The 13,214-nt window shown below is 44.8% G+C and overlaps 1 protein-coding gene across 1 annotated transcript in view; it reads right to left on the reverse strand.

Moving 5' to 3' along the window:
• CFAP43 (cilia and flagella associated protein 43) overlaps nt 1–13,214 on the reverse strand; it is a 1,012,780-nt gene that overhangs the window by 261,800 nt on the left and 737,766 nt on the right. Inside the window, exon 27 of the mRNA XM_069611745.1 lies at nt 6,013–6,138. Coding sequence (XP_069467846.1) covers nt 6,013–6,138 — 126 coding nt within the window. The remainder of the gene's footprint in view (nt 1–6,012; nt 6,139–13,214) is intronic.

The raw sequence follows: 13,214 nt of genomic DNA on the forward strand, positions 1-13,214 counted from the left end.
CGATACCCGTGTTCCTCAGAGACTCTGACAATTCCCGACCAATCAGGGTCACTATGGAGTTTTTCCATCAGTGGTTCAATTGCCAAACCATATAGGAGGTGCAACAAGGGACATCCCTGCCACATTCCATTATATAGGGAAAATGGCATGGATATTTGATAGTTGGTCACAACCGAGGCTTCAGGATTATTGTACAACAATGTTCTGTCCTGAACAGCAAACATGTAGTCCCACCGAACATTGTCGGAAGTCTTTTTGATGTATAAAGAGAGAATCACGTCCTCAAGTTCCGCGTCCCCTGCTATAATATGTAGTAGTCGTCTTAGATTGTCTGCAGAATGTCTCTTAAGGATAAAACCGGTCTGATCGTTATGGATAGCTTACAGTAGTACCTTCTCGAGACGTCGATGTAGGCATTTTGCTAGGATTTTAGCTTCCGAGTTTATAATCCAGAAGGTGTCCACTCTCTAATGCTTCACGAAACAGTGATTCCAGAGCATCTCGAACAGCAGTTTATAAATATATATTGGTAGGCTATCCAATCTCGCTGCCTTTCCCGGTGCTGGGGCTTTTATGGCATGGAAAACCTCCTCAGCTGTAATGGGTGTGTCAAGGGTGTCAAGCTCTGCCATCGGTATGCGTGCGAGCAGAACAGACTGGAGAAAAGCATCTACTTGTGACTACAGCTCCTCATAATATTATGCTAACCTAACATTTATATTGGTAGCGCCTTGTTTTTCCCGAATTGAATCAATTACGTGAGCCCGTTCTCCGCCTTTTAGCATCAGAGCCAACATACGGATCAGTCTATCGCCCTTGGCATACATGGTATGAAACCAGCTTGAGAAGGATTTTTGGATACACAATGTCGATATGTGTCTGACTTCCGAACTTAGTCTGATTAATCTGGCAAATACTGTATGGTCCTATGTGCGCTTGTGTGACTGTTCCACTGTCAGTATGTCCAAGGTCAGTTGTGTCTCCCTTGGTGACCAAGTCTTCAGTTTAAATGCCCATCTATAAACACACAGTCTTCGCAAAAAGGACTTAAATACGTCCCAGAATCTATGGATGGTGTAGGCCGTCGACAGGCTATCTAGCCAGAAGCCGTTGGTGTCCCATGTGAGATGCTCAACGATGTCTGGATGTTTAAGTAACCATAGGTTTAGTTTCCTATGCAGTGCTTGTCTTGGCGTATTGCGAATCGCGATATGAATGAGAACCGTAGCGTGGTGCGATAGTGCCATAGGTAAAATAGTATAATTATCTACCATGTATAGCGAGTTGAAGGGAAGAAGCCAGTAATCTAGTGTTGTTTTGAATAGAAAGTATAGTCTCTTCCTCTCAATTTTACAGCGCCATGAATTGACTAGGCGGAGCTCGTCCATAAGTGTGCAGAGTGTCATGATTTTTTTAGGAGCATCATATGAAGAAGGATCAGCACTTTGTCCAGTTGGGGATTAAGTGTCACATTGAGATCACCACCTACAATGGTTAAATGGCACAGGAACTGCGCACATGTCGCTAGTGTATGTCTAAAGAAGCCTGATGAGCTAGTGGCCGGTGCCTAAATATTGAGTAGTGTGATTGGGTGTTGGTAGAGGACCCCATGTACTAGATCACTTCGACTTCCCCTATCAGTCTTAGTAGTTTTACATAACTATTGGAATTCGCGTATTAATCAGTATGGAGGAGCCCCATTGTCTATGGCATGGTGAATGGGCCACCGTACCCACCCATCCTCCGCAAAGTTTAGCAAATTCAAATGCATCTAAGTGCGTTTCTTGTAAGAAAATGATGTCCCTGCGAAGATCCCTCATGTGCTTCAGCATCCTGCGTCGCTTGATAGGGTGGCCAAGGCCTTTAACATTAAGCTTGTTACATGAAATCAACGCCATTACTCAAGGAACCACAGGGTCAGGGAATCCCATGTCTCACATTCATATGTTCTGCACAATACCCCAATGTGTGCCTGCCAGAAGAGTGTGCGTCTCAATGAGTGCAGGGAATATACATGAAAATCCCACCCCAACTGTGGAACCAAGAGTCGAAACAGAAACAATGGGAACGGATAACATGATCCCAATAAGAAGCCATTACAACCCATGCATCAGGACTGAGGCTTGACCAACAGGTCAACAACCCTATATTCCGCATACTGGTAGCCCTGGAACACAGGCACCAGAAAACATACCAACAAATTGACCCATCTTAACTTACATGGGGGTGGCATGCGCACTGCAAGTGATGAGCTATCAGCTATATTTAGCCACATGAGTGGCTTAGGGATGAGCATGGCCATCAGCGCTTCACAGGTCCATGTTCGGTCATCAGCTGTGAATTGGCGAGGCGCATGTGACTGAGATTTCAGTGTAGGATTTACACTCAGCTGATTGTCAGTTTTTCATCTCATTCTACATCACACTGGTCACAAAAAGTAAAAGCACGCAAAGCAGGTCCCTGTATATTGGGAGCCAACATCAGGCTCCAGTTCTGCATGGAGTCTTTATTCCAAAACTGTGTGACGAGTTACATAATGGGGCAAACATACTGCACCAAGTATGATATATCTTCATTTAGGACGCACATCCCGCCATTGATCCGGGTTTCGTGGTTGTTTGCCGACTTTCTCCCATCTGTCCCTAGCCTTTGGGCGAAGTTGAGGTCATGTAGGTGGGGCAGACAAATTGCAAGCCCTCAGCCATCCCTGTGATGTCATCAGTGGGTACAATGTCTTTCTGTCTTACAAAGCGCCAAGTGTCTTTGGGAGCTTCAAACAGTGCAAATGTAGATTGGTTTGTATGCACCAGACAGCCAGGACCCTGAGATAATATCTGTAGTCATTGCCTTTCAGTGCCTGAAAGAGTGGATTAAAGCCCTTCGTACATCAAGAGACCGCCACAGAGAAAGTTTTGAAGATCCGAATTACAGAGCCATCAATGTGGATTTTGCCTGCCGCTTGGTAAGCTCGCAGGATCACCAACTTGCGTTGAAAATTTAAGAGACACATAGTGATAATACGGAGACATTCTCCTCTGGCAGGTTTGGGGACAGGAGCTCGATGCGCTCTTTCAATAGTGTATCTCCTTGCATCTTCCATCTTTGGTTTGTTTAAGAGAAAGTCATACAGGAAATCGATAGCAGTGCCTTCCACATTCTCCGGGACCTCTCCAAAACAGAGGTTGTTTCGCCTTGACCTATTTTCCTGATCCTCCAAGTTGGCACCCAGACTTCCTTAATCATGCCATCCACGTCAGCAGCGACTGTCTCATAGTTACTTCCAATGCGCTAATATGTTGTTTGTTGTCTGTAGTGCGTTCCGCTTGAGCAACCAGTCTGCAGTGAACGTCTTTCAGTTCTGTCATAATATCCTGGACGGTAATGTTGGTCTCTTGTATGTGCAGGCCAATGGTCTTAATTTCTGTGAGGATGACTTGTAGTTGTGTATGAACATCAATTTTGAGAGGCCGTCTGGTAGAGCGACGCAAAGCTGTAGCGGCCGCGGTAGAGCACACTGGAGTATCTGTGTCAGAGTCTGAGGGAGAGAGGGACATATCCCAATGCGTTTAGGAAGCGGGTGCCAATGAGCGCATCCACTGATCATACAGAACGGAGCATGTAGGTTCATTATGTTTCTATGTTAATTTCAAATCACAGACAGGTGTTCAGTAGATGAAGCACCCACAATGTATGTCCCTATGGCTCTCAGTGCATGGATGGTGGGGCTGGGCTGGGATTTTTGCAACCCACAGTTACCTTGCCTCTGAGGAAAATGCAATATGGCTTGCTTAATTTACCCTGCCCTAGTCATATGACACGGCTAGTTCACCGACCCTCCAGCGTTCCCACAGCCAGTCCATGCGATTAAGCCACAATATAGTATGTTCCCCTCTTGGTGTGAGCATTGTCTCTTTAAGGAATACCGCTCTTTAATCACTGGCACTCTGCTTCTGGCCCACTTCCTCACCTCCTTTCACTCCGTCTCTCCCTAGGAAATTGCACCTTGAATCATGGGTGCTGGCTGCAGTACAGTCATCTGATGAGGCCCCAAAATGGCAGAGGATCAGTGCATCTTTATACCTGAGCACAGACACACTTTGGTTGCGGCCTCACGTGCATGGCTCCATATGCCTGGTCAGGACCCTCGGTTTGCTGCGACTCTGGGAGAAGAGAGCCACAGTGTGGATTTCATTTTGCAGCGGCCGCCCGCCACATCCGTGGCTCACAAACATCCAACATGGCGGCAGCACTTCCCTCGTGGCCGGTCACGGCTGCAGCATCACATTCCGCTACCGTTTCTATGTCCAAGTCCTCCAGTCTCACAGATCATAGTGTTCTCACCTCGGACCACACACTGCCTTGCACCGTCACCACAGCACCGCCGTGATTGACCCCCTAAGCCTTGGCTAATAACGGCGTAAGAGCAGATGGATTAGACTCGTCACCCTGCAGCCATCTTGCTTGGACTCTGGAGCGCCCCCGTTTTTATCAGACCCAACTTGTGTGTTCATTTCCTAATAAGCCTTTTAGGTAAACCTTAAAATATGTTGTGAATCTTTGTGGCGAATACTCAGTTTTGTGATAGTTGGTGTTAGAGAGGTGGGATCTACAAAGAGAAGTTCAGAAGCCTACCCAAACCCTTTCACATTTCCACCTTGAAGGCTGTACCAAGCCCAGCTATGGCCAAACGGCGCTTCAAAACCACCATGAGAGCTGCTGGTTTTCATCTCTAAAGCACTTAAGATATCAATGTCTCTCCCAGAGGCAGGGCACTAATTTTCACAGAGTTGAAATAAAAGTTCCCAACTGTTACTTGCAGACTGCAAGATCCTAAATCAATCAATGCCTTGGAGTATGGGATAGTTATAGGAGCTGCAGATATAGAAAGAAACTGTCAAAGGGCGGTAAGGTGCTTTTGTTCAATCCTGAGACACAGTCCTTTTATGGTTCAGTAGGAAACCTGGTGTTACATGTGAAAAGTACCTTTCTTGCCTTCCCGAAGGGGTGACTTCCCATGGTCCTACAGAAATGGGAAAGAAAGTATTTGGTTCAATGTACCCAATCCTTCATTTTGTCTTATACGTAGTAATAATAGTACTGTACTATCTAGTACAGCAATATAATGTGGCCTTTTGTTTACTTTAAGAGAAGATGTAGCCTCATATTAACAATCTATTCTTGCTTTGCTATAACACTGGCTGCAGAGTGGCACAGATTAATTCTAAAATGGCTGCCCACGGCTCCCTACTGTAATCTTTTCTGGGGGCATTGTATGCTGCATTAGGTATTATTAATTGTCCTGGGGCTGATTCAGCTGGACATCTAAGTTTCTCAAATATGGATATGACCATTAGGAAACCATGTACCTAATAGTGTTCACTCAAGTCCAAAGATTTTTGCGACCTTGGCCATTATCGGCAAACATATGTTTGAGAAAAATCTTCAAAGGCTGTGTCTAGCAGCATGCCGTGAAAATTACTCTTTACTTGACTCTTGTTCAGAGGAACAAGTAACGATGTTCCTCAATTGGGCAGAGAACTTCAGAAGAAGCAGTTTTCACATTTTGTATTTAAACTTTAATGATATAGCATGTTATGACATAACATAACATCTATTCATATAAGTGCAATTTTCTTTACCTGGTAGTGCGAAACTATTGATAATTTAAATAAGCATTATTTGTTTTTAATTTCAGATCCAAAATCCATCCCTTTACACACACGGTGAAGCATTCAATATATGTAATCTGCTGCAGTAGTATCTGCAAAATGAGGATCCACAGTAAAGAGATCTCTGCCACCTTAGCATAGCGCATGACATCCAGAGGCCTGTTCTGGGTTTCCAATAGGGGTTCAGGATTACTGAGCATAAAAAACAATTCTTGCAATTTCCCTAAATTCAAGTAAGATTAAAGGTGCAATAAGCTCCTGGGAACAGCAGACACAAAGAGATGAATAAAAAACATTTCAATTTTTATATCCATTTTTATAGCATTACGACTCATTTCCTTACCTTCCTCAATTTGTCCTTTTCTTCATTCAAATCTTTGCATTTCTTCTGATACTCTTTAAACACTTTTTTCTCATCTTCATCCCAGTCTGCCTCATCTTTGGACATAAATGCTGGAGGGGGGATCTCCTAAAGATTCCAGAGTCATAACATGGATCACAGTTAAAATGTGAATTTTGCATTGAAATATATATCTAAAATAATGTATTCTTCATTTATACTCATTAAAAATATTGGGTAAATGGTTAAAACATGTGGTATTACATGGGCATATTTAGCTTGTGTTATACTTTCTATTTACCCCAGGCCAAAATATCCTACGCAACCTAAACTCATAATTAGGTGATATTTTACAATTCTGTGGTATTTAAAAAATGTACAATTAGTGGATTCTGTGCGGATGTATCTTGGGTTATTTAGTCAAAGGAAGGATAAACAGCGTTAGATGTGGTGGTTCTAGCCTTGGTAATTTGTTTTGGCTTTTTCAGAAGAGTTTTTGAGTTCACAGTAATGTAGCGGCCGAAGGGGTGCCTGCCAGGAGTACCTTACAGTGTTACTTTTCCATAAATGCAAATGGTCTGCAGACTGTAAAGTGAGTTGAGCAAACCCACTCCGTGGAGATACTGAAGCAGCTCTTGTAAGGATTTTACGCAAGCAAAAGAATGTTCTTCAGCCACCAGTTAGATTAGGAGGATATAACTGGCCATACCATATGTCATGGTTTGGAATTCTCACAATCTGGCCGATGAAAGATATTCCAATAATACTACATGTGTTTATTAAAGACAGCAAGGCATATAACATTCCATCATAAGAACTAGCAAGTGAAATGAACTAATTCTATCTAATTTCATAGACTAATTTGCCAAATATGGAGAGGAAGCTCACAGTAACAACTCCACCTCCAACAATTAGGCGTGAAATATCAGAGTGGAAAAATGGTAACCCGCTTAGAGGGAAGAAATATCTTCTACGTGAGGATTTTTGCCTCTGGAAAAATGAAACGTTGAAAATGATCAATCGAATACTGTGTAGAAGAACTTGGCAGAAGGCGGGAATATGGAAACTGAACGAAATTAATAATGGAATTAGCTTGCTAGAATGTAACATTCTAAAATGTAAATATAAGCGAAATCCTTACCAGCGACTTTAAATTTTTTAACAACACTATTTTTAGAAAGTTAAATGTAATAATGCATAAACCCTCAACATTGTTACAACTGTTTAAGATTACACAGTTATCTGCATTCAAAATATATACAAGCTTCTTTTTTCAACTTAATCTGAACTATTTTAGCTGCGAGGCAAATATGCATGGGAGCGAATTACAGCCACACAATCACAGAAAAACAATGGAAACAGATATGTACTGGAGCCAGTTAGTGAAAAGTGGATTTAGAGTCAAGCATATGCAGCAAAGAACAAATCATTATATTGGTCTCTATGGAAGATGTGCCTATGCAAAATACTACCAACCAACTTATGTTGGTTTTGTCTAGACATGCTATGGTTCTGCCGCAAGGTCACACACTTCTGGCATGATGGCCTCCAAAGCACTGAATTAATATTGGGCACTTCATTTCCACATGTACCGATCAGCTGTATTTTAGGATTCATTCTGGCGTCAGTAAGCATATCTAAAAATAAAAGAAGATGGGTTTACACAGCACATATAGTAGCAAGGAAATGTATATTAAAGTGCTGGAAACATATTACTACACCTGGAGTTGAAGATTGGCTTCAAAGCTTGAGGAATCTTTCAGCAAGATAAAGAATATTTTTTTTCAAAGAAAGGGGACTATCAGAGTCTCTGATAAAATGTGGGGTATCTTTAATGAATTATATGGATAATTGTTCCTTGATCTTGTTTCTTGATCTTTTCTCTTTCTTTGCTACATTTAAGTGATTTTATGTTTATTAAGTTAGATAGAAATGGGTGATATATTTCAGAATGTGCATAAGAATTAAGCAGAGGACCCATGCTGTACAGTATTCATTATGTATGAGATTACACTGTTTTCAAGTTTGCATTGCTAAAATTAAATAAGCTATTTTATCTAATAAAACAAAGAACGAGCAAGTAACTTATTTTGGGTAATGCCTTTTTCTGATAGTCACTACATTTTCCTACAGATTCTTCCCATTATGAAGCCTATCCTGGTCTTTAGGAAGAGAACAAGACCTACACAACCACATATTAGCACACTGATCAGAGAAACATCTACCACTAGTTACAATGAAGTAACACAGACATAATCTGATAGACTCAGTGGAAGCACCTTCGGCATTATTTAAAGAGTTCAGAAATTGAGCTGTCATTCGGTCGAGACTATGAACAAAGGACTCTCCATAACACACAAGTGTTTAAGTCTCTTTAAGGATTACAGAGCCGTTTTGGCATATGCTCCTGATAGAAGGATAAGGGTAACCCAAAATATATTGAGCCAGGATACACTCAATTGTTTATGGACTACAATTTTAAAATCTATTTCAATTTCTTTCACGTTTTTAAAAAAAATGTGTTCAAGTCATGATTTTGGGAATCGTGTTTTCTTTTCTCTTTGAAATTCCATATGAAAATGCAATAGCCATGTGTTTGTGGAAGATGAATGTACAAACTTTTTTTTCAAATCCATGCAATTACAACTGCAAATGACGAAAGCATGATAAAAAACAAAACATCCAGAGCTAATCATTCATACTAACATATCGATAATGTTACTAAAACAGTGTATTTTCAATCAGCCAAAGAGGATAAAAGAAGAAAAAATAACTGACGCTAATATATCGAAAAATATAGTGCTAATGCAAAACATCATCTTCCACATCCACCTCAAAATACAGCTCCAGCAATGCAGAAGTCTCTTTAAAAAGACGAGATCGGTCGTGCTGAATAAATAGTGTTTTTTCCATAGGATAGTCTGAGAGCAATTTATTGTACCAATTAAACATGGATGGTGGATTACCATCGTTCCACAGAGTAAGGCTAGCCAAAATGCACAAAACAAAAAATATATATATTTTGATTCATTCCACACTGGATCTACCCGCAAGGGTATATTTGATACTTTGGGGGTTAGAGAGGAACTGAAAATCGTACCCAAAAGGTCCCAACTAAATATGACGGGGGGCTGCGCATGTAGGCTGTGTCCACCCAGAGTACACAGGTCTATGTGTATGTCGTGCAGTGAGCATAGGAAAATGTGTGCGGATTAGCCCCACACATTTTCCAGAGGTTGATCTACTAGCGTTTAATTTCATTTAAAATTTCAAAAAACCCAGGCAAGCACACACCCACCGTGCGGATGGCCGAATTCCTCACAGTCACAGTAGAACCGACAATAAAACAATACACAACCTAAGCCAAACCTACTCGCCACCCCCTGTTCCTTAACTCCTCTCCTGCATACCTCCCACGTACCACACACGCCCAAAAGGGCCAGCAATACTGCACACAAACATAAAAGCCAATATGCCACAAGAACAAACAGCAGCAAACAACAAACAACCCAGACACTGGACAATACCCCTCCGGACATGACAAGTGCACACATCAAAGCACACTCAGAAAGCCGACACGCACAGATGCCAGTTGATCCTGGTTCTGCACGCATGAACATGTGAGCACAACAGCTATCCTATCCCTCTTACCTAATGGCTGCGGTGCACAGTATAAATCAATATAACATAATATCTAGCAGTAATCCATCCATCGCAGACTGAAGTGGACCACATTGCTCTTGGCTCGCCACATGCGGGGTTACCAGGCGCGGCGACCAGTGCGCCAAATAATACGCGGGAGCCGGAGGTGCTATGAACTTGTTTTATTAACTGCGTAGTGGCAACTGCCGCAACCCCCGTCCCGCCCCTCCCCTTCCCTTGACGTCACGTCCGGGACGTCAATGTCCTGGCCGCAACGGCGGCCCACCCACACAACGATGTGTGCTATCCGACATCTCCCCCCTTTTTAACATGTAAGTCCCACCGCTTTCCTTACCCCATCTCCACGATGAGTCGAGTGGGCTTCATACGGCTCCTCTGGGGACGTCTCGACCTGCTCGGGGTTGGTCGTTCCTCGGCAGGTGGCAGTGTGCCTGTTTTGCCTCCTGATTCTTCCCCATCTCGTTGATAGGCTTCTTCTCGTGGATGGTCATCCTCGCTGTCTCGGCCCATCGTCCCTTGACTTTCAGGTCCGGGTGTGACGCGTTTGAAGTGCGAGCTGTTTCTCGTCACTACTGAGCTGTCATGTCTTTGTGCGGTGACCATGGTGCCTTTCTTGTGGGTTATGAGGAGAGGGGTGGATTCGAACGTGGCTTCTTCCTTTCGGCTTTTAGGTTGTCTGAGCCACACTTCGTCACCTGGCTGCATTATGTTTTCGCGGGCTCTTCTTTTCCTGTCTGTGACTTCCTTGGACATTGCTTTCCTCGCGGTGTCATTGTCTTTCACTACTTGTTCCAGCGGCGTCAGTTCTTGCGGTCTTGGATCTTCCGGTAGCCTCGTGGTGATCAGCCTCTGGAATAGCAGGTCTGCTGGGCATACTCCTGTTGTACTGTGCAGCGTGTGCCGGTATTCCCTGAGTAGCTGGTTGAGAGCCTGCTCGAAGGACTTGTTTTGCACGTGTGCAATTTGTAGGGTTCTCTTGATGCTGGCCATGAACCTTTCGACCATGCCATTGGCCTGGGGCCATCGGGGGGTTATTCGTCTGTGTTGGAACCCCATGTATTTCGCAAATTTCTGGAAGTCATGGCTTATGAACGTGGGGCCATTGTCCGACTTTATGACCTTTGGGATGCCATATGCTGAGAGCATTCTGTCGAGTGCCGGGATGACACTCCATGTCGCACTGCTGTCCACTATCTGGGCATCCGGGTATCTCGAGTGTTCGTCCATGAGTACGACAACATGAGTCCCATTGCCTAGAGGTCCAAATAGGTCTACCGCTAGCTCTTCCCACACCTTGCTCGGCAGTGGTGATGTCTGTAGGGGGTTCGGGTGAGGTGGAGGTGTCACTTGGGCGCAAACGTGGCAGTTTCCTACGATGTTCTCTACCAGCCAGTCGAGCTGCGGAAGCCAGACTTTCTGTCGAAGGAGACGTTTCGTGGCGACCATACCTCGATGTCCTTCATGGGCCACATGTACTATCCTCTCCCGGAGGGTTCTCGGGATGATGACTTTGCAGCCCTTTAGCAGTACGTTGTCCTCTACTACCGTCAGTTCCTCCCGGACTTGGTCAAGCCACTTGACCTCCTCTCGTGTTGTCTCCGATTCTCCCCTCGCTTGTTGTCTCATGAGGGCCATCTTGTCCTCTTGCAGGCAGTGTCTCGTGATTTTGAGTGCGGGGTCCGCCCCTGACTGTGCTGATATCTCTGCGCAGCCTACTGGCATCGGTTGTAGGTGGTGTATAATATAGTTTATGTATGCGTCAGCTATGGATGGCTGGGACGCCGTCGTGGTTTTAGGGTGGCGGGAGAGGTAGTCTGCGGGATTTTCCTCCTTCCCGGGTCGGTGTTGTATTACGAATCAGTAATCCTGCAGCCGCAGACCCCATCGGGCTATTCTCGGTGGCATCCTGGCTTTCGGGCTTCCATATATGGTAAGTAGTGCTTGGTGGTCGGTGATGATGGTACATTCCTTGCCGAATAAAAAGAGATGAAAATATTCCCAGGCCCAGACGACCGCCAAACTTTCCTTTTCCGCCTGGAAGTACGCCTGTTCCGTGGTCGTCAGGCTTCTGCTGGCGTATGCCACTATTTGTGTGCTGTGTGGTTCCTTGAGGTCCTTCTGCGTTAGTATGGCGCCGAGACCCACGGGGCTGGCGTCCACTATGAGTTCAGTGTTGCGGCTGGCATCAAAGTACGCCATGTCTTCAGCCTGCGATATGGCTTTCCGTATGGCTTCGAACGCCTCTTGACACTCTTTTGACCACATGAACTGAGCGTCCTTGCGTGTGAGTAGGCGCAGCGGGTTGCTGACTGTGGCATAGTCTTTTAGGTATCTGGAGCAGTAGCTCACTAGGCCCAGGAACGACCTCAAGTCTGTGGTGTTGACGGGTGGCGTGGCTGAGTTGAGCGCCTCGACTTTCTCTGGATCGGGTCTCATTCCTTTGTCCGAGAAAATGTGTCCGAAGAATCTCAGCGACCCTTTTGAGAACTCACACTTTGATTTGTTTAGCGTCAGACCTGCTTCGTCCAGAGCCTGGCACACCTTGTGGAGGGCTATGTCGTGTTCTTCCTGCGACTTGCCATAGACTAGGACATCGTCTGAATAGTTCAGACAGTTCGGGACGTGTCTGATGGCCTTGTGGATTTCTTCCTGGAAGATTTCGGCGGCGGAGGAAATGCCAAAACTGAGTCTTTTGTATTGAAACAGACCCAGATGCGTGACAAATGTGGTGATGTAGCGGGATTCAGGCGCTATCTCGATCTGGTGATAGCCTTTCGTGAGGTCCAATTTGGAGAAGATCCTTGCGCCGTGTAGGAGATGGATCATGTTGGTGATCCTGGGGGCTTGGTGCCTCTCTCTTTCAATGGCTGTGTTAGCCCTGCGCATGTCTACGCATAGACGTTTGGAACCGTCCGGTGATTTCTTGGGGACGGGGACGATGGGGGAAACCCAGGGCGTGGGACCAGACACCGGTTCAATGACGTTCATTTTGATGAGTTTCTCAAGTTCTTCTTCCACCTGACTCTGAATGTTGAACGGGATCCCTCTATAATGCTGGGCCACTAATTTGATATGAGGGTTTATGTGGAGATGGACCTTCCTGTTTCTCAGTTTGCCTAACCCGGTGAAAAGTTTTGGAAATGATTGTTCTATTGCGTCCGGTTTGGCAAAATATTTGTGCGCATCAGCTGGTACAGGATGTGCACCAGTCCCATGTCCATCGCAGTTCGGAAGCTAAGTATGCATCCGGTGTTGGCCTCCGTTTTTAGGATGTGTAAGGGGACTCTTGCTGTGTGTTCCTTATGGGTGCACCATGCTGTGATCATACCTCGGCACGGCAGAGGGGTCGTGGAGCCATATGGATAAATGTCTACCGTGGCTTTCTTGATTTTGGGTTGTAGGCCCAAAGACTCGTACGCTTGTTCACTGATTATGTTTACCGTTGCGCCGGTATCTATCAAGAACTTTAATGGGGTGTCATTTACCAGTAACGTTAGTATGGGACTGTGTTGGGTGGCTGCGGTGTTGTCTTTCAAAGCCCA

This window comes from Ambystoma mexicanum, chromosome 8 (genome assembly GCF_040938575.1).
Source record: "Ambystoma mexicanum isolate Mex_15411 chromosome 8, UKY_AmexF1_1, whole genome shotgun sequence".
Classification (NCBI taxonomy): Eukaryota; Metazoa; Chordata; class Amphibia; order Caudata; family Ambystomatidae; genus Ambystoma; species Ambystoma mexicanum.